The sequence below is a fragment of the Botryllus schlosseri genome, chromosome 11, assembly GCF_051294905.1.
Source record: "Botryllus schlosseri isolate E-star chromosome 11, Bs_hap1, whole genome shotgun sequence".
Lineage (NCBI taxonomy): Eukaryota > Metazoa > Chordata > Ascidiacea > Stolidobranchia > Styelidae > Botryllus > Botryllus schlosseri.
This window is the reverse complement of record NC_137246.1, coordinates 22,790,230-22,811,226: the sequence shown is the minus strand read 5'-3', so window position 1 is coordinate 22,811,226 and position 20,997 is coordinate 22,790,230. Positions and strand designations below refer to the sequence as shown.

Genomic DNA, 20,997 nt, shown 5'->3' with positions numbered 1-20,997 from the left:
CAAAAGGTACAATGTCCAAGATAGGAGCATAGTAATTGTAGAGTACGAGGGACTAACGAAATGTTCAGGTAGATTTTTCCAAGTATTTGCCTTCTCAAAATGCTCTCACGTATAGTGTGTGTTGAGTAGGACTGTTCAAAAATAACTTTTTTATACTCAATTTCACTGGCTAGTTGAAAAAAGTTTCATCAGCCCTTCTCAAATTCTCATCCTGGCTAAATCTATCATTTTAACCCGTTCTGGTTAACAATGACTATCCAATTTCCAGCACCTTTCACTATTTCGACTGCCTTCTTCTTTCGGAAGGTAGGTTTCTTCACAGGAGACTTCACGTGAAAGTAGGGGTTGTGGACCGTGGTCCGGCGCGGCTGATATTCGGCCTTCCCGTAGACCCGGGTCACGAAGTCCTCGGTGTCAGGGCAAAAGATGTCTTCCGAGTCGGAGCGCGGGTCGCGTGGCCTGGTCTTTTGCGCTGCAAAATCGAGGGATTAAACATGGACACGGATTCAGCGACATTAGGCGAAGCGGCGAATTTGTTTTTAACTCAAACTTGAGTGCTCAATGATTGTCCGATTGATGATGATGACTGATTGATGATCGTTTCTATGGTCAAATTTTAATTACAATCTCATTTCTGCTTTTCCTGAAAATGCTACAGGAGAACTGTATAGTGAGAAACAAGTCAAGTTTGGCGTGCAGACATTTGCCTTCTTCATGCTCATGACAATAAACTGTGATTTGCTACGAATACAACGTGATTTTTTGTTGTTTTTCTTGCTAATTAGAAATTGGTTTCAGCATTCAAGTTTTAGCGAAATCAGTGGTTCTAATTCCAATATGATATGGAAAAGATTGTGTAGCTATTATTCAAAATACAATCTAATTTGGAATTCTGAAAATTTTCTAGCTGCTCTAGTCTCCACCCGTGTGCGAAATTATGTCCTTACAAACACAGCCATCACTAAATCTCGGTCATACTCAGTTTGGCCTGCGCTGCCGGCTTTTTGCCGCCTTTCTCCGCTCGCTGAGTCATCGCAGCTGGCAAGCGGCTTTTCTTCCCGCCGACCTTTGACCTTTCAGCCTTGCGAACGCCGGCTACACCGGGCGGACCGCAGATGGTATCGGCCTGCGGAACAAATAACAAGCGAGCTGCAATGTCATGCGGTGTCGCGCGGTGAGAGGTGAGATTTTATTACCGCAGGACGCTGTTGCAGGCTCTTTATCTGATCGTCCACCATTTTCTTCACGCGCAGCTCCTCTGCCTTGGCTCTGGATGAAAAAAACGCGGGATAATGATCGACACGTGACCGTACTGGTGTGGCACGCGAACGCGCGTACGGATAGACAGTGTTGCATAATTTGAAATCCGTGATTTCGCGGCACAAGACTGCCTTTGCTGAGCTCGGCGAGTAGATTGAAATACGCGTATGCACGATACCTAGACGTTAGCCGAATGGAAGCTTTGAATATTGGTAATATTACGCAAGGTGAAAGCGACACGCAGGCTTGCTTTGTGACTCACATGCGGCTAACGAGCGTTTGACAAACATAAAAATCTGCAGAACATTCTCGACGTCGGCAATTATCGCGGTGCTTATTGCAATAACAAAGCCTGCGTCGATTCATTCTAGACGGGGTCGAATTACAGGAAGCGAAACGCCTTTTCGCCGCGAATTTCGACGAATTCGGACGTTCTGACGTCATAGGCGTCGGTCGGCTCATGCGTAGTGGACAGTAACCAAGTTTAACTTGTCGTAGGCATTATTGCGTGCGTACGCCTCGAAAAGCTTCGCTTTATATATTCGATATTAAAAAATTATAAATTTTCTCGAAAGTCAACGTATTTCAAATCGGACTCACGGATCAATCTCTGGATGACTCAACAACAAGTCATACTCCACGGCGGCCGCTATATCCTCCCCGCCGCGGCCCCTTTCCACTATGGCCAGATTCGCGTCTAAAATCTTCCTGCGCGTCTGCAATTCCTTCAAGTCGCTCCATATAGAGTCGAGGGGCGTGTCCGGGGCGTGCTGCAGGATCTTACCGGATACGCCGCGGTCGCACCCGGATACCGCCTCCGGCAGCTGGGAAAGGGTTATATGACATCGACAGACTTTGAGGCATCTGTGTCAACTAGGCATTAGGCGAGATTCATATCTGGATTGTAACTTGAGGTGTTACTATATGGGTTTTAAATTATCCCGTCATAAATCAATTCGAAACGGCGATATCAACAGTCTGAGTGTTCACGAGATATTAGTCGATTCGCAACGATACATTAGCATCAAAACCTCTTTGGATTCTCGTAAGAGGTAATTCTTTTCTGCGAAACGCCCCAGAAGCAGATTTTGATCAGATTTTGAACGGGTGGACCAATTCAAAACAGTCATTGGTACAAAAGTCGTCGTGAATAAGTAGAAATACAAATATATACAAATAGAACTAGCGATTCCCGAGAACGTAGAGGAAGAAATTATTCTAGGCCCAATTTTGCCTAAAGCTGAAATCTGTAGAATTAGAAGTAATCCAAAATCAAAACTGTTTGAGTTGGTGCAAAGATTATGCAAAATATGCTTTGGGTGCTGTGCAAAAGGAATACCTTCGTTTGCATCGCTTTACGCGTAATGTTTTCATGACAGCTGAGCGATAGAGTCGTTGTATCACGGTATGAATGTGTTTTCGACGATTCTTCCTAGTCTAGTTGTCAAGAGTCATTTTGCGTTGCATTGTATTCGTATATCAACAATCGTATCACAAAATATGACGTCACCGGCATGAAATTTCGAAAAATAATAGTGCATTGAGCTTAAGCTCTCTCTTCGCCCCGATTATTCGAAATTGCATGCCGGTGACGGTGAATTACCATGTTCCAATTCTCTACCCGTTGCTGACGATGACCGCTGACGAGTGTCAGGCGAAAATATTCGGGTCCGTTTCAATATGAATATACTAATCAATTGTATATTGAAGTACTGTACCTCAAAGAAGCTCTTCAACTACACAAGTACGCTTACCATATAATCATGAATCGACCCGGGGAATCTCTTCATAATTTCCAGTCTCTCCGCCTCTTCTCTCGCGCTCTACAAAAATCGTTAGTTAGTTGGCGCTACATACGTTTCCAAAACACAGATTAGCGAGTCTGCTATTACGACACGATTCGAATCCGACCTTTTTCGCTCTGCGCACAGCGGCGCGATCGTCATCGTCCGCATGGGGAGTTGAAGTCACGGTCATGCCGAGCCTGCAATTAAAACCATGTGATCAGTACAAGGGGATTCCGCGTCATAAGCTATATTATAAAGTCTGTTTCTGTTACACGTGATTGGACTGGCCTAAGAGCGAACACATATTTTGCCATTGTGCCTTAGTTGTGAATATATTTGATATCATTTCAATATGAGTTTGAATATACTATTGAATAACATAGTATAGTATATTCTTGGCGGTTCTACACGCGCGTTTCTGCGAACTCAATCGCACAAAATGATTGCGATAACGTGGCATTTATGACATAAAAGTTCCATTGTCTATCGTGCACAGGAATATGTTATATCAGCGTATGACGACTAGCAATAACCACGATATACGTAATGTAAGATCTGCGGTTGCATAAAAATAAACAATAAGACACTCGCAGTGATATGTGCATTATGTCATAGACTAGCTATCATTGATAATGATATTGAATCGCGCAACCCGAATTAAAAATTCATCTATAGACGCTATTGTTACGTCACACGCGATCGGCCGCGTGTCTCGCGGTTACGGAGCCATCGGCGTGACTAATTTCAAGTCGTGTCGTGAATAGCGAATCGCGAAATCGGATTTGAGAGCTTTCAAATGGGACTTGACGCAGATAAAGAGCTAAGCCGATGACGCGCGCGGTCGTACCCTCGGGTTAGCTGCGTGTTTACACAGTCGCAGGGGACGCGGAACGTAAATATCGGGATTCTCCTCTCCGTGTGAGTGTGATTTACAAGTCAAAAATCTACTTTGCTGCAAGACGCCATTTACCCCGGATTTTTCATTTTTAGCAGAGCTAAGTTCTAATTTTTTGGCGAAATAAGTTGGCCACATGGTCACAGCGGAGCCTGCGATATCGTAAGCCCCGGTCACAGTAATTCCCATTATCGGCAATCCGTTGCTCGATACCAGACTTGCAAGTAATTCTAGTTGAATAAATTAGATTAATTAGAGCGAATTCGCGGTAATCTAATTCTAATCTAATTTGTGAAATGTTTATTTGCTCTAATTTTAATTCTAATCTAAAAACTGTAATTCTAATTTTAATCTAATTTGTAACACTGAAAATTTTCTAGTTGTCCAGCCACGCCGGGACACATAATTGTCCATAAAACACGGTCATACTGATACTGGTATTCTTTTTCCCGCTATCTAGAAGTCAAGGGAAATTCGCGCTTGCTGTCAATGAGATAGAGAAAGAGAATTGCAACCTAATCAGTTAAAGGCCTAAACCGGAGTGTACCACGAAACAATCCTAACAGGTGATATCGAGCTTAGCAAAACACACCTGAACCACCTCTAACACAAGTACTAATGACAAGTGATCCGTTCGCTTTATTGCTACAACGCACGCGACATCAGCGAAAGTTTCGCGTTTAAAATAGCTACCACGCGCAGCGTCGATTGGCATATCGCGATTTGCAAGTAATCAACTTATCACCAATGCGTGCATGCTTCACGCATTTTAAAGCAAAAAAACGTAAGAGAGCGTGTATACAGCGTCAGCGCACAAGTGTGTAAAATAATTACTGAAACCTGTCGGCTCAGATTACAATTACCGACGTCCGGGCCGTGGATTTGGCCGTTACGATAGAATCGGTCCCAAAACTTGCCATTTCCGTATCAAATTCGTATACGAGCTTGTGTACAGCGTCAGCACGCAAATATGTAAAATAATTGAAACCTGCCAGGTAAGATTCACATGACTGATGTCCGAATCACGAATTTGGTCGTTACCTTTAATATTCACACGAGAGAATGCCTTCCAAAGCCCTGTATTTTCCACCTAAAACTCGCACATGAAGACAAACTCGACTTGAGATTTCAAAGTCACGAAATTACATTGCTGCAAGGGTGATTCAGAAATCTGCAGGAGCGTTGTAAAGTGTTGTGTGTTAACATTGTGTCTTCGCAACAGCTAGAAAGCAGCCTGCAATCAGCACGCACTTATCAATAACGCGCTCGACGCACAGAAAAAGACGCAATAACACCAACCGCGATATACACAGTGACGCAACAATATCGTATCAATTAGCTTCCTAACCGGCGTAAATATCGAACGCAAACACGATCGACAAACGATTTGATTTGAAACGTGAAAACGCAGGATACGAGTCGTGCCAGGCATTGGCGGTGCTTACTGCTACCTGCCAGAATAGAAGTGACACACGTCACGAATCAAAACAATGCCGAATATCAAAGATGCGGTCAGAAATCTCTCAATCCACGCATCAATAAGGGCAGAAAATTAGACTGTTGCTGGTATTTATTGAGTCTAATTAGGTTGCCTGTGTCTCTTTTGGAGTAAAAATCTAATTGACTACAATAGTACACTATTGCTTTCACTTGTGAAGTATGGCTCGCCACAATGATTCCAGTGCTTATACCGGTATCGAATCACACAGACTTGGGGACCTAAATAACTCAAGTTGCTTTAATATTAATTTTAATCTGGTTTCTGATTTGCCCGAAAACGCTACAGAAAAACAGTATTGCGCGAAACGAGCCAAGTTTGGTGTATATATTATGTATTTGCCATTCACATGCTTATGAGAATTAACTGATTTGATATGAGCTTTTGTCCTTCAATTTTTGCAAATTCACTGATTCTAATTCTAATCTAATTGGAAAATAAAATGTGCAGCTATAATTCTAATTGTACTGTAATTTGGAAAGGCTGAAAATGTTATAGTGTAAACTCTGCACTCCGGTAATCCATTTTTCCCGGCCCTGGTTACAAGCCGCAGTGAGTAAGGCTGTCACGCACAACGGCCTTTGCTCAAGGGTGCAAAAAGAGACGCGTATAGTACCGGATACCTAACCGGATACAGCAGTTGCAACAATCGAAGAGACATCGTGACAATGCATTATGACGCGTCGGGAATGCATTTTCCACGGTCTCGAGTAGATTGTAGTTGCAGGAACGACCGTGTTCTACCGAGAAGCACTCGCACTCGGCGAGCAGTTTCCGCCATCATTTACCAACGTTTTGCAACGTCTGCAAAACCGCGGAAATGAAATATCAATCAAGTCACTCGACCTTACTGACCGACCCCGGTCATGTCACGGAATTACGTCGCCAAGGCTTAAAATGCGCAACAGCGCGCGTACGTCACGGCACGCTAGGCCGAGTCATGCGACAGAAACCGCTGACTCCTGCGGGAATATGTTACGCCACGTCAAGGCGGACTGTTCCTAGAAAACTAGGACTATCCGCTGATTACTAGGCGGTTTGATCCGTGTAACCGGTGTATTATAAAAGCCTAGAAGTGGGCCGTGCTGCAAGTCGGCAGCTACGGAACAAGAATGAAGAAAATTGACCTGGTGCAAATGACCATAGTAGTCTACAAACACCATGAATACCACAAACAAGCAAACCCATAGGCTATTACAGGCGTCCATGCGTTTGCAATCCGGCGGCCGCGTTGAAGATTTTAAAATAGAGATGAGCGAAAGCGTTGCAATGATGCAGCACCAAGTATGCTACGACGATCGTCACCGTATGCAATGTACATCGCTGATTCATTAGTCGTATTTGACGAAGTGCATAAATGTCCATCGCGTTCAAAGCGCTCAAGGCGAGGCGAGCAAAGGCCTGGGGCGCGGCAAGACGGCTACATAGCCTCTTCCAATCAAGTGCCTCAACACAGCTCAAGACCCGCATCTTCCGTGCCACTGTCGAGCAGGTTCTTCTCTACGGAATAGAAGCACTCACGCTGACAGAAAAGCTGGCTAAGACACTCAACGCCAACTACGATGCACTCCTCCGCTACGCACTCGGCATCCACCACCCGGAGCACATATCCACCAATGCTCTACGCAAACTCACAAAAACAGTCCCATGCCGTTTGCTGGCTGCTGAACGACGCTTACGCTTAATCGGTCATCTAGTGCGGCATCAAGACGATCAACCAGCCGCCGCCATCATCAACCACATTCCGACCGAGCCATGGCGCAGAGGTGGCTGGAATAGAACCACATGGCGCTCAACAATAGATACCGAGCTAGCGCAACGCGGGCTATCGCTCGAAGACGCCCACGACCGCCCACGATGGAGGCGCTTATTAAGGGCCCAAAACTCATTATCTTGATGTTCATTTGTTTCCTGTTTTCTTTTGCCCTTTTATTCAATTGAAAGCCGATATATATATATATCGCGTTTAGCACATCGATACGCAATAACGGGCTAAGGCTAAGTCGTTGACAAATACTTTTAAGCACACAGGCGGAAGCTGCATGTCGCGTAAATGCACACTTGCTTCCAATAAGGGATATACTCAGAAGTAGAAATCATATCAACTTGAGGAAGTAGTGCACGCAGGCAAAACCTATGTGAGTAGTCCGAAAAATGTCAAATTTCTACTCAATTCCAAGTATAATTTGCGATTCTCGAGACATGTTAAAACACGCCAAAGGAAAGTATATAAAATGAAAGGTCTGAAGTGGTCAAGCAAGGGTAGTTTCTAAAAGTATATTTGATCGAGGCCTCCCATACTTTTCAACAGTTAATCGGTGGTGGCTATACTGACGAAATTGTATATTTTCTCAATGAGCGAAAAATGACCTAACAACGCTACATGTAGTATAGGGCTACCAATTATCATGCGTCCTTCTTCTTGCAGATATCGAAAATGTCCCCCGTGAACGAAAATGTCTTCCTTTTTGGAAACCCCTCCTTTATATACCTTTGAAAGCCAGGGTAAGGGACAGGCTGAACTAAAGACGGCATAAATGACGCGAAATCCGAAACGCGGACGTTGGTGCGGTCATTCGGGAGTTGGGACCGGGACAATGACCTTATTTTAGTCAAATCCACATCGGTATTGTTAAAAAGTGGGTAATTCGGGAGTCCAGTCGGAAAGATGACCTCTTATCTTTTTTTTCAGTCAACATGACAAGATTACTAGTAAAATTTCACGAATGACTGCAATGGCTATTTCGCTTGCTTTTTTTTAATGATGATTTCACATCTAAAAGTACAAAAAACTTATGCAATAACTACCATTTCTTCGCTTTTCAAAATACATAGTGTAAAATGTTAGTAGTTTCCTTGAAACACTTTCCAAGTATAGAAGTGGAAGTAGTTTAACGCAAAACCACTTGCGTAACTTTTCCAATTAGGCAAAATCTACATGAATAATTTGAAAAAGTAGGAGTATAGGCTACTCCGTTGCGGACCTCCACTGGTACTATATTAGGTTAGCAAATCTTCGACATCAAGCGCTGACATAATGCTATTGCGGCATGCACGCGTTCGATCATAAGGACGGATGAATCACGCGGTGAGCTAATCCTCATTCATTTCACGATCGCTAACGTAAGGAAGTAATTACTATTTTCCCTGGAGTGTTGCGACCGCGTGGCAAAACGCGAAAGCATTACCGCGCGATGGTGGCAAGCCCGCAGAAGCGCCATTCTCATTTGTGAACCACGATGGAATATAATATACTTCAAAATCACACTTCCGCGCATTAGTCGAAGAGAGAGTAGATTACAATTCGCTACTTCTGCGAATTCATGATTAGGAAAGATCCCATTTTTCATGTTGATACGGAATGAACACGGGTTAGAATTTCAAAATATCCTGTACTCAGAAATTTGAGTTTCAATTAGCCTTCGTCATATTCATAATCATCATTCAAAAAACATGGAGGCTACAGACGGTCGAGTGTTTTTTTTCTTCATACAACCAGTTATGGCAGCGGTTCTTAAACTTTTTTAGACAAGCCCCACTTTTTGATAGTGAAATATTTCGCGCCTCCCATATCGTCATGTCACAAAATGCAACCAGAATGCTAGCAATCCCAACGGATAGTTCGATTGCATGGAAGGTTATGACTGTTGACGAGAGAATTCTCAAATATGAAATTATGACTATATATACAGCATACACGCAGAGCATTAACTATGAATTGAAGGTAAACCGCGCGGAACGCAAAGAAACTTTTCAGTTAACTGCAGCTTCGCGCCCCCCTTCAGATGCTTTCACGAAGGAGCGTGCGCCCCCAGTTTGAGAACCACTGAGTTAGGGGAAACGTAACAATATTTTCCCCGATGTAATATCTTCGGGGAACAAATAATTTCATCTTTTCTGGTCAGACGTACGTCAAACACCGTCTTGACCAGCAATGATTCATCTCGACGGACATAGGATTACCATACGTCCTCCTTTAGGGGAATTTGACTTCCTTTTTCAAGAAATCGAAAATGTACGCCGAGGACACCCAAATGTAATGTCCTTTTTGACAATTCATCCTCCTTTATAGCTGTGAGAGCCGGGAGATCGTACGCGGACAACTCAGAAGTGGCATAAATGACGCGAAATCTGTACTTCGACGGCATAGACGGCAAGGTCGACTAAAAATAGGTCAACGACAAGAAATTTACGCGAAAACGGGTCTTTCGAGATTCGAATTGGAAAAATGACCTCTTTTTCATTCAACCCACTAATATTTCCCGTAAAAAATTTTAAATTACAGGTTTCCTCGTCCGATAGTTTTTTCTTTTTTCACTAGTAAAAGTGTCCTCTTTTTTCGTATCTCAAAATATGTTAACCCTAGTAATGAGGACTTAGTCGAAGTACTCAATTAACTTTTGCATACTTGCACCACTTACTCGCGTGGTTCTTTTGAGGCAGCTTCCATTTCTATATACTTGTGAAGTTTTAGCGAAAGCACCTCTAACTTTATACAATTTTCACTTTGAAAAGTAGAACATGGGTTTGGGATAAGCTTACATCGCATCGTGCGTGTATCACGGTCATTGGATTGAATCTATTCTTCCTAATATTCTATCTCTTTGCATTGATGATTTTGCATCATTCGCGATTCGTGGAGATGATATCGCACTTTGGAAAACAGCCCCCCCCTCCACCATACACTGCTAAAATTATGCAATCCCTCGACCAAATGTACTTTTTGTAACTGCTCATTTGCGTATTTCTCATGACTTTCATTTTCTACTTCCAATAAAAGTAGATTTGTTATGTCTTAAAAATTGCTACTTCTACTTGCAATTGCTACTTCTACTTTCACATACGTAACACTGACTGCTTTGACCATCACGGTTAAATATAACACGTAATTCGAGTTAGTAACAAATTTCCACGCGGAATAATTATTGAAAAATTTCCACCCGGAATAAATAAACCGATAACCGCACCACCTATTTAGAGCCATCAACGTGTACCGTTTCCCTTACGAAGTAATAAAAACACGGGCCACGCCATAAACAAGGCAATTATGATGGCGCTGGTGCAGTTGTGATAGGCCGAGGGCGTAATCCGGACCATATCGCAGAACAGGAAGGCTTCCCACAGTGCGCGGCGGAAGGGTGTCGAATGTCAACGGAAAAGTGCGATGACTGAGGCAATGATAATGTGGGATGATTGTAATTTGTAATGTATGCTTTGTATGGGATGGATATCCTTCTCGCGCTACTACTACGATGAGTAATCCATTGTGATGGGCGTGGGCCGCGGCCCGAATCGATTTGATAGTGGATGCGTGCGTCGGATGGGATGTGACACAAAATAGTTTAGGCGACAATGTCATTGCGCTGGTGAACTGAGTGCATTCGCTTAAAAGTTTCTCCCCACCAGTAATTCTCTGTAAAATTGAGCTGTGCGCACAGTATCGTAGAATATAGATGATTATGATGGTTGGCGATTAAGAACCAATCACCAAAAAGGTTGCAGTAGAAAAGTAATCAAGTTACCGCCGTTTTTGGTGATTGGGTCTTAATCACCAACCATCATAATCATTTCTACGATATACTATTCGCACAGCTCAATTTTACAGAGATAATACTGGTGGGGAGAAAATTTTAAACGAATGGTTCCATACCAATACCGAGAAAACCATTACCGAGAGTGCCATTACCGATAATGGACAATGGACATTACCGAGAATGGTCATTACCGAGAATGGGCACCACCGAGAATGGACATTACCGAGAACGACCAATGCCAAGAATCTAACCTACTGAGAAAAACGTTTTCGATAAATTTATATCTGAAAATCGACACAGAATTGGCACCGCCGTGATGTACATGCACAATGCCTGTACGTATGCGTGACATTCCTGCATTGCATCCATTACATTCTCGGCAATGTTCATTCTCGGTGGTGTCCATTCTCGGTAATGGTTTTCTCGGTATTGACCGGACACCATACGCTTCGTCTTCGTACCGTATCTTATGCCAATTCCATATCCGAAAAAACACTGAAATTCGTTTAGACGTGCCATAAAACTTCGAAATTAATTGAAATTTCATGTTCGAATCCATCCAAACCAGTGCTTTATCTCTGCCAGTCGGATCGCAGTGCGGGGTTGTCGGAAGGGAAATACAAGACCACTCCAAAGAGAGCGCACAGCGACGAAACAGATAACCTGCATTTTTAGGAAGACCTGAGTGGCGATTTCAGGTCTTCCTAAAAATTATGGATGACAACTCTTTCCCTTATGTGTTTTATATCAAGTAGTGTGGACTTGACATCATTATATGGGAATTTTGGAAACCTAACACCCAGATTGAGTTGGACGTACCATGTTAACTTGTACAATTAATTTATGAATCAATTTAACGTATTTTGGTCCCATTTTCGTCAAGCCCATCTTATATTTCAAATCGTTTGGGCAGGAAGACGGCTTATACGAAGGAGGTTTCATTACCGCACCAACAAGTTTGTTATTGCCGCACGGTGACATATATCGAAAGTTAAAACAGCAGTCACTCACATAACGTCCGCGGAATGAGAATTTCAATTCTGCAGTCATACCCGATAGGGCATTGACTGTTATAATGACGCGACAAGGCACATTTTAGACACACCAAGTCACCGCATCATTCAAAGTTTAACCATAGAGCTCTGCGATAAGCGTTGGTCAGCATCTTTGAAATGGCTCTAGCGATAAACACAATTCGAAACTATCTCAATTCGTGAGCAATAAGGACGCGTTACAAAATAAACCACAACACATGACGAATGCCAGCGCAACATCGAAATTGGTATGTTTACCGCTGCTGCAGTCACTAAAATTGCAGAACAGTTGGACTCACGCTGCGTCACAACTGAGTGTAAAAATGCAACGCAAATGTATATGTAAAGTATTACAACCGAAAGCGTAAAAACAGCGACTAGCAATTGGAAATGTCCCTGGCGTTCCCTGAAGAAAATACGAGACGCGATACACTGACCAACTAAAACATCATGATTTAGTCACGGGGAGATACTAAAAACATGTTTCGTTGCGTGTACTGTATATGTCGTGTCCCGCGCGTATAAATACTTTCTTTTCAATCGGTTCAACTACTGCATTCGACATGAGCAGTCATTATATCGTAACGAGCATTGCGTGGTCGCAGGCAACGCAACATTGCACGAATTGTGTCGTAATAGGCGTGCGCGTTTTTATAATCATGACGCGAGCGACTGGAATCCATTTTGGAATGACAAGCGATGATTTCGTTTCGGGTAAGCGTCTCGGAGGCTGGGATTTTACGGAAAGTTTTTTATCGCAGACGGGGCAAATCGAAGACGTTCAAATTGCAACATCGATTGCAACTGAATAATCGACGGTTTTTAGCGGGTTAAAATATTCATCGGTGTAAAAGCAATCGTGCGCTCGAGATAGTTAAGAGCTTATTGGAGGTACAGAACTTCAATATACAATTGAATAGTATATTCATATTGAAATAAACCCGAATATTTTCGGCTGACACTCGTCAGGGGTAATCGTCAGCAACTGGTAGAGAATTGGATAGTTTGTGAATACATGTATTGAATATTATGCAGGGTTGAATACAAGTCGATAATACATGACATACATAACGCTAAAATGAATTCAACATTTACTTTGCAACACCATGCGAGATGTATATGCCAGATATGCGCGAATTTTGTGCGTTTTTCAACCACTATTGCTATTCCGAATCGGGTAGCCACGATGAATGGAAGGCGCCATGGTATATTTGGCGTAGAAATTACAATAATTGAGTCAATGCAACTGGCTAACTAACTACAAGGCAGACTGATTGCCAAACTTGCCTAAAATCTTTGGCAATTATTTTGACACTACGCGGCCGTATGAAAATCAAAAAACACTCCTACAGGAAAAACGCCAACACCACGCCAGTGAAAAAAATGCGAAAACTATCAAGTGTGACCACTGACCAGCCCCGTAGAATCGTTTTATGGGGTGGGTGCACAGGTATTGCTGCAATTGAGCCGTCAATGTTCGGTTTGACTCATAATAAAGAAATCATTACAACCGATAAAGCTTAATTATCGAATCACAATCATAAAAAAATCTCATTGCGAACTCACTTAAACTGCTGTACCCGGACCCCAGCTTGATGGTGCTGGTCTAGCCAATGAAGGTGCATGGCGCAAATGCAAACATCATGATGAAATGATCAAATGAATTGCTGCAATGCAGGCAAGACCAATCCATTTTTTACTGCAGAAACCGCATTTAGCGTTTTCTGTATGACCACTGACCAGTCTACACCCGGTTGCAGACCCCCGTCAAAAGCATTCGCGGTACACAAGAAAAAGTTTACTGAATAATTACATTGATAACAATCATTTACCAGCGGCCCGATAGCCGCCGGATTGGATCGCGAAATCTGCGCAATCCGGCGCGCAATAAGACGAAGACAAGTCGAATATAATGAATCATAATCGCCGACGAGAGTCAACAAGGTACACGGCGATGAGCAATTAGTACATTTTCCGCCAAGCAACATAACAAGAATTCACGACAAGGAGTCGGATAAGTTCACGAACGCAAGAGTGAGATATTAGTAATCGGTGCGCGCGCGGAATCGTCTCATGACACGCGCGACGACATGGGCCGATTTGCAAGCAACGAAACGTTATGACATCTGTCCGCGCGATGACCAATTCGGATTAAATCATCTCGTGAAGATTGATACACGACTTTTGAGGCTGGTTTACGGTGCGCGCGGTTCGCATTGATCATAGTCAGTAGTCACCATACGTAATCGGTACGCTATACTTGTACGATTTTGATATAATACTACTTCTAAATAGACAAGTACAAAACTACAATATTGCAACAAAAAAGTATATTCGTATCGGCAAATTATACCACTCCAAGCTTTTCGACTGAATCTCATCAGGAGCGAATGGATGTCCGGTCAACCACATTCAAAATACAGACAGAATTTTGTCCTTGTGACGTAATCATTACGAATAAATGGAGTCGTCAACGGCATATAACAACGCGCAGGTTATTTATTTCGAATTTGGTTAAGGTTAACCACATATACTGACAATCGCTCCTGATGGGAGTTAGTCGAAAAGCATAGGGTGGAATACATTTTGCAATATGACTATATTATTACCCCTCAATTACTTTGCAGTGTAACGAGTTCACTACCGGCTATATTTCGAGAAATTTGGCGATACGGTTGTTATTGATATACAATGTCCTTTCCAATTCTCTACTAGTAGCTGATGATTACCCCTGACCAGTGTCAGTCGAAAATATTCGGGTTCATTTCAATATGAATATATTGATGACGGCTCGATTGCAGGCTCTGATGTTAATAACCGAAAGAAAATGAAGAAATACAAAAAGATTCACGCAAACGGGAACTCCTCTAAAAAGGCGATCCGTCACAGCGTTGCGACACGCGTATATTGTAAGAATGTCCCTTTTACTGCATTATATGACGAAATTGGTGATTCATGAGGAACATGTCATAAAAACACGATTCTACGAGGGCAATAGGGTAGGAGTGAGTAAATTGTGACGTCAGTCATTACGAACACTAGACCAGACATCTAACCCCAATACCCCGTCACAAGCCCTCCACCGCTATCAATCTAGGTCGCGCAATCCGTGTCATTGCACAACCGTAAGTATCACACAACTTATACGCTTTAAAAATAAATTTTACCAATTCGGACAGTGGTCAAATCAACATACCGGTATCAAATTTTTGAAAGTTACCAAAAACTCCTCAAGTTTTAATGCAGATAACACCGTTCAGGCAGATTCCAAACGCGGGAGACCGCACACAAGTTTCGGGTTTCATCAAGTGTTTGGTAAAAGGCACTCCCGAGCAAATGATGCGGGCCTACGAATATCGCAGGCCTCGAATGATGTATTTTTGATCTGCTAGCGTCGGGCGAAATGTCCGGTTCATCTCAATAAGAATGTATTGTACAATTGTATATTGAAGTTCTGTACCGCCAAGAAGCTATACTGGAATTGTGAACGTATTAAACATTAATTTCTATTTTCGAGAACGCATTACAGCGAAACGCCGCTTGCATCACCATCACAGATAACATCCGCGCACGCAGGAATCGCAAGCAAGCCAAATCTATAAACAAAACCCCGGGAAACGACAACAGCCGATTCTCCGTACAGCAAACCGCTACGAGGCAGCGCGCCTCCTGCTGGCTGGTTGCGCGACAACATTACGTCACGAGGCCCGCGCATCCGGCCGCTGGCACTAATCTGTTGAAATTGGATATCGTGTCAGACACATTGAAAACGGTTGGTGGCGAGATAGCGCAGTGGTATAATCCGCGGCTGCAACACCAATGGGTGCGGGTTCGAGTCCGACCGAGGTCGACTTCCGAGTTCCGATACCTAAGTGTTGGAGGTTTACCTAGGCTCCTCCTCGCCACCTCATCCGCGTCAGCGGTGTCTTACAAAAGCCTAGAGGTGGGCCGTGCTATAAGTCGGCAGTTACGGAAAATAAGAAAAATATCGGCCTGGTGTAAATGACCATAGTAGTCGACAAACACCATGAATACCCCAAAACAAACAAAACATTGAAAACGGGCCGGAACGAATTAAGGGCGCCGGTAATGAGTTGAATGATGCACAGGTTGTTTTTGACTGGCAGCGACTCGGAATTGCAAAGCGATTGGATTCACAGACACGAAACGCCAAAGGTACACCTTCCACTACAAATATCAATAATTACTGTGCGAAATCTGACACCGCAAAATGGTGAAGTATAGTATATGATCGACTCAAATAAGCATAAGCATATCCTAAACTTATCCCGGTATAACAGGCCTACGAAAATAGACAAAATTTCGATACGATTTCACGACACCCAAGCAGAATGGCTGGCTGAAAGGACGATTGTTGACATACTATTTACGATTCTCTAATAGTTGCTGACGATTACCCCCGACGAATGTCAGCCGAAAATAGTCGGGTTTATTTCAATGCGAATATATTATTCAAATGATATTAGTGCCGCGTTTGTGATACAGTGCCGGTGGTTGCTATGATTAAAAGTTAACATCATAAATCCCAGTTTAAAATTACGTTCCAGTAGAGACATTACTAGCCAGGGTGCAGACTGTATAGCAAGCGAGACCAAAACTATATCAGGAGAAATTGGGATACATCGCCGTGATCGTCAGCTCGAAAAGATTCGGGGAATATGAATATATTATTCAAATGTATATATGATTCTGCACTCCTGAGCGTTTACCTGTAAATCAAAAGCGAAAGCATGCCTTCTACAATCCAGCAGCCAAAACGCAAAAATCATTCCGCGCGGGTCACCCGGGTTCGCCAGGCGATATCTGGAAGCTTGCGATAAAAAGCGAGCCCGTTTTCAGAACGAGATTTCGTGCGATAGCAGATCCACGGCAACCGCGCGTGCCTACAACCCATCTGTCCGTTTTGGACGACACGCTGACTCACATTATGACGTAACACTAGTGACCGGCGAGCGGATGACCGAAATCTCGCAACGCGAGCCACTCAGGTGCTGACCAAAGCAAAGGATTCATCCGATTCTAGGAAACCGAGTAAGATTTGTCATTGCTGACTCGCTGTATGATTAGTACCACCCTACTTACGCCGGTCATAATCTATATTTCACGCTAGCCTGATTCACGTGGCTTGATAAATCGATCGTGACGTCAATATTTGGTACGCTGCCTGTATGTATGTATGTATGTATGTTAAGGCTACAATTATAACGAATAGTACTATTTAAGCCAGTTCTTAACCGAGGTTGACACGAACTAATAGGGAAGTCAAGACACCCACCCGACTCATACAGCAGAAGTTACACTGAATTGCAGTGAATATTCATGGCAATCTTATTGTGTGAAAATCGTGCTTAAATGGTTTTGTTCTTTTAACCCTGTTATTGATGCGCGGTTCATTTTGTGCAGCCATGTTCGTAAAGTTTGAGAACCAGCGAACGCGTAACAGACGTAAAATCAATAAATAGCAGGTTAATGACAATGTAATAATTGCGATCTCGTGATCAATACCGGCGGGCCCGGTGTGGATTATCATAGGCTTAACGACTTGCGCATTGATCCATCAACTCTGCATCGAATCCCAACTTATTGGCGTAACATACGCGTCGGAACTGTGTGTCATCGAGGTTCCTTTTTATACTGCATAAACCGGTTGTTTCGAGGTAAACATCGCCTGATCAATCAGTAAAACAGAGCGATTGAATCGGATGCGGTACAGCCGGCCTCACAATCGCGTCGTATAGCCAATCACAAACGTGGCGCGCGTCTAGGTGCTCAGCATGGCGGGAAGAAAAGTTATGCAAATGAATACATGTACGCTGCTGTGAAATAACATAGTACCGGAGTGCCATTGTAAAACAAATGTATGTAAGAGGCGTGGGCGGTAATCGGGCGTGACACCGTAATTCTGGCTGAATTCGTGGTTTACGTCAGGGTTGTGCAAAATGTGCGTACAATATTGTGCATTGTGCAACCCCGACGAAGCTATAATTTTAAATGGTATGCGGCCCGCGAATGTTTCTGATTTAGGTTATCGTCTTTGATCATGTAGGCCAATATCGAATTATATTCATAAAGTCAGCATCAGTGTTACCAGTTTCTTAATTACTATCAAAAAGCTACCAGTTTCAACTAGAAAGAGTATGGTTTTTTCAAATCTAGCCCGTCTATAAAAAAAAAGGTTACGCAAATGCACACCCCCGGTATACGTCATCGTGGACCATGCATATATTCCCCATAATCTTATCTCATCAACGTGTAACGCAAATCCCGGTCAATGCAAGTAGGTATTTGAGCGAGAGTATTATTGGTATATTTCTACAAATTATTATTATGATTACGTATCATGAACGTCCGAAGGAATACAGCATTTCAATAAATACGCAAATTACGCAGTGACTAATTCGGTAGGCATCGGACAAAATTGGTTGCTTGTAATCCTTGTATTAAGTAGTATTTATCTGCACATAGGTTAGCATCGGCAAAGCCTGCGCTTGTCTGCTCTGCTACAATCTCAAATTTAATGTGATTATGGCGTCACACCCGAACCGCGATGCGTTGTCTCGTGTTCTAATGTATTTAGCCAAGTGCAAACGAAAATGCATAGACAATTAGACATGGATCCATGATACACACACACACAAATGAAAAGCAGGCAAGCTTGAGACAACGAAATTTCTGATTGCAATCTCGAGAGGCATTTCGTTATTACGTCACATCTCACAGATACGTGTAACATTTAGTCCAAGCCTCAACGCCTAAATGCACAGGCGACCAAGGATTATTTCAAACTCTCGGCAGTACAGAACTTGAATAGTATATTCACATTGAAATTTTCCCAAATATTTTCTGTTGACACTCTCCAGGGGTAATCGTCAGCAAGTACGAGAGAATTGAGAGCAATATTTTAAATCAATAATAGCTTCGAGTAGGTAGTGGTTAATGTAGCCTGCGGTCGGCCTCGACGTAGAACGAAACATAAGACAGGACAAAAGCCACAAAAATTCACAACACATTCCCGATTAGAGATTCCTTCACGTCCAATCGGAAACACAGAAACCACGAAACGGCAATCGATTCCAAGGAATACTTCCATCACGAAGCCAGGCAGCGGCGTATTCAGATATAGAGAACCGAATGCCGAACACGGCATACAAACACGTCGTAAACTAATGACTTTTCGATACCGCAGATTTCGACAATGATAGCCATCGCAAGCACAGACAAGTTGCCGAGATAGCCTTTTGAAAATGAGTCTCGCTAACACCGTGAGCTGTGCGCTATGCCAAATAATGACGTCATAGTGATTCGTGTCAACTGTGTCAATTGTGAGAGCAATGTAAGCCCGATTGGTAATAAACAAATCGCGGTTAAGCGGTCGGGAAACTAGCTTAAATCCTCACTGTCGCCGTGACCCGGGACGGATGTTTTTGATGGAGCCGCTGGTTTTATGAAATTACTCGATTTGAGCGATTGGCAATCAGGAAACCGCCGACTATACAAACTGTAGTGGGCATTCGTAGGTACGCTCTCACGTAACACCGTAACAAGGCAGATAATTCGCCGAAATAGGATTAGTTCCTAAATTTGCGTCTCCGACACGAATGTAAGTTGGATCCGGATCAAGGTTCGGAGCCTAACGTGCCAAATTCGGTCACTTCAAAGCATCTGGCGTGATAATTGCAACAAGCATTTGTCGTTGATGGGTCATACGTGTTCATGTTCACTGTTCAGTGTTTTCAGTTTTCGATATTTGGCTTGGTATAAGGAGATGTGGTTAAAGAGTAGTCAAAGTCAGCATTACTTTTCAAGGAGAAATAGTGTCAAATTTATACTCAAGTGCAAGTAAAACTAGGGATGTAAAAACACATGCTAAAACTACTCCCAGCATAGACATATAATGAAACGTATGAAAAATGATCAAGTAGTTTTAAAACATAGCGGGGCCTACGATACTTAAGTACGTACGTACTTAAGTATCGTAGGCCCCGAACATAGATTTGGTGGAAGTTTGAGTATTACGTCAGAGGAGGTTACTTTTGAAATCAATAGGTAGGCAATGCAAAATGACTGAACATACTATAACTATAGCATATTCGAATATACATTTTGCTACCATGCTACAGGGACTATTTCGCCACCTTGTGATAAATCTCCCCAAAATTGTGATGCACACCAATCCGCAGGGAGCGTTATATATTATACAAAAATCAGAGTGTAAATAAAATGCAACCAGTTTTGCTTAAAAAACTGTTCCAAGTACAAGTACAAGTGGCTTGAAAACACAACCGCTTGAGTAGCGAAATTAGGCAAAAGCTATACTTGAGTACTCCCAAAAAGTAGAATTATTTCGTTACTAACCACCTCTGACTGCATTGCATAGGTTTCATTAATGATTTTTGGTCATCACAATGCATGAAAAGGAGTATCATACCGACGATTTAACAGCACCGAGAATTTAGACAGATATACAAAGCATCTCGGTTTCCACACTTCCCAACAGCGAGATAAAGCCCGAATGACTCGCGATAAGAATGTCGCAATACACCCGGTGAAGTAATTACGGCCACTCCACTACGTATCACGCAGGTCGATCTATACCACGGCGAGCAGACAGAGTTGCCCTCAGATGACGGGCAATGTGACGCATAAGTGTGCTAGTCCAAAGTTCGCTTAACCACGCTTGGACGCCAAAAATCGAGAGATTAACTGATACGTCAGTGGTTACGAAGCTTTTTAGATCGCGATCCAAATTTGAGTTTCGCGAAGGTCTCACGGCGGTCAGTGCACCACATTCACACGTCTCAAAATACGCAGGTTTCAGACATATGCGACATAGACAAGATACAGATTAACAGACGACCAGTTGCAGTAGGTTACAATTCTACGAAACATTGAACTCTACAAACCACTGGATTTTCAAAATGCGCCTTTAAATATCCGCAACTAACTAACTGAAACACGACTAATTAGG

The 20,997-nt window shown here is 42.9% G+C and overlaps 2 protein-coding genes and 1 long non-coding RNA gene across 4 annotated transcripts in view; all 3 read right to left on the bottom strand.

Moving 5' to 3' along the window:
• LOC145450323 (uncharacterized) overlaps nucleotides 1-20,997 on the bottom strand; it is a 142,798-nt gene that overhangs the window by 10,255 nt on the left and 111,546 nt on the right. The window lies entirely within an intron of this gene.
• LOC145450317 (TALPID3 protein-like) overlaps nucleotides 1-20,997 on the bottom strand; it is a 124,305-nt gene that overhangs the window by 11,231 nt on the left and 92,077 nt on the right. For both annotated transcript variants that reach the window (XM_080328830.1, XM_080328831.1), the window contains 6 exons: nucleotides 3,172-3,244; nucleotides 3,015-3,083; nucleotides 1,861-2,084; nucleotides 1,197-1,269; nucleotides 979-1,126; nucleotides 272-472 (listed from right to left, as the gene is read on the bottom strand). In XM_080328830.1, the coding sequence (XP_080184956.1) occupies nucleotides 272-472; nucleotides 979-1,126; nucleotides 1,197-1,269; nucleotides 1,861-2,084; nucleotides 3,015-3,083; nucleotides 3,172-3,244 (788 nt within the window). The remainder of the gene's footprint in view (nucleotides 1-271; nucleotides 473-978; nucleotides 1,127-1,196; nucleotides 1,270-1,860; nucleotides 2,085-3,014; nucleotides 3,084-3,171; nucleotides 3,245-20,997) is intronic.
• LOC145450324 (uncharacterized) lies at nucleotides 15,436-19,675 on the bottom strand. Its single transcript, XR_013918474.1, has 2 exons — nucleotides 16,739-19,675; nucleotides 15,436-15,741 (listed from the first exon to the last, which is right to left on the bottom strand). It is a non-coding gene; the product is annotated as an uncharacterized LOC145450324 (long non-coding RNA).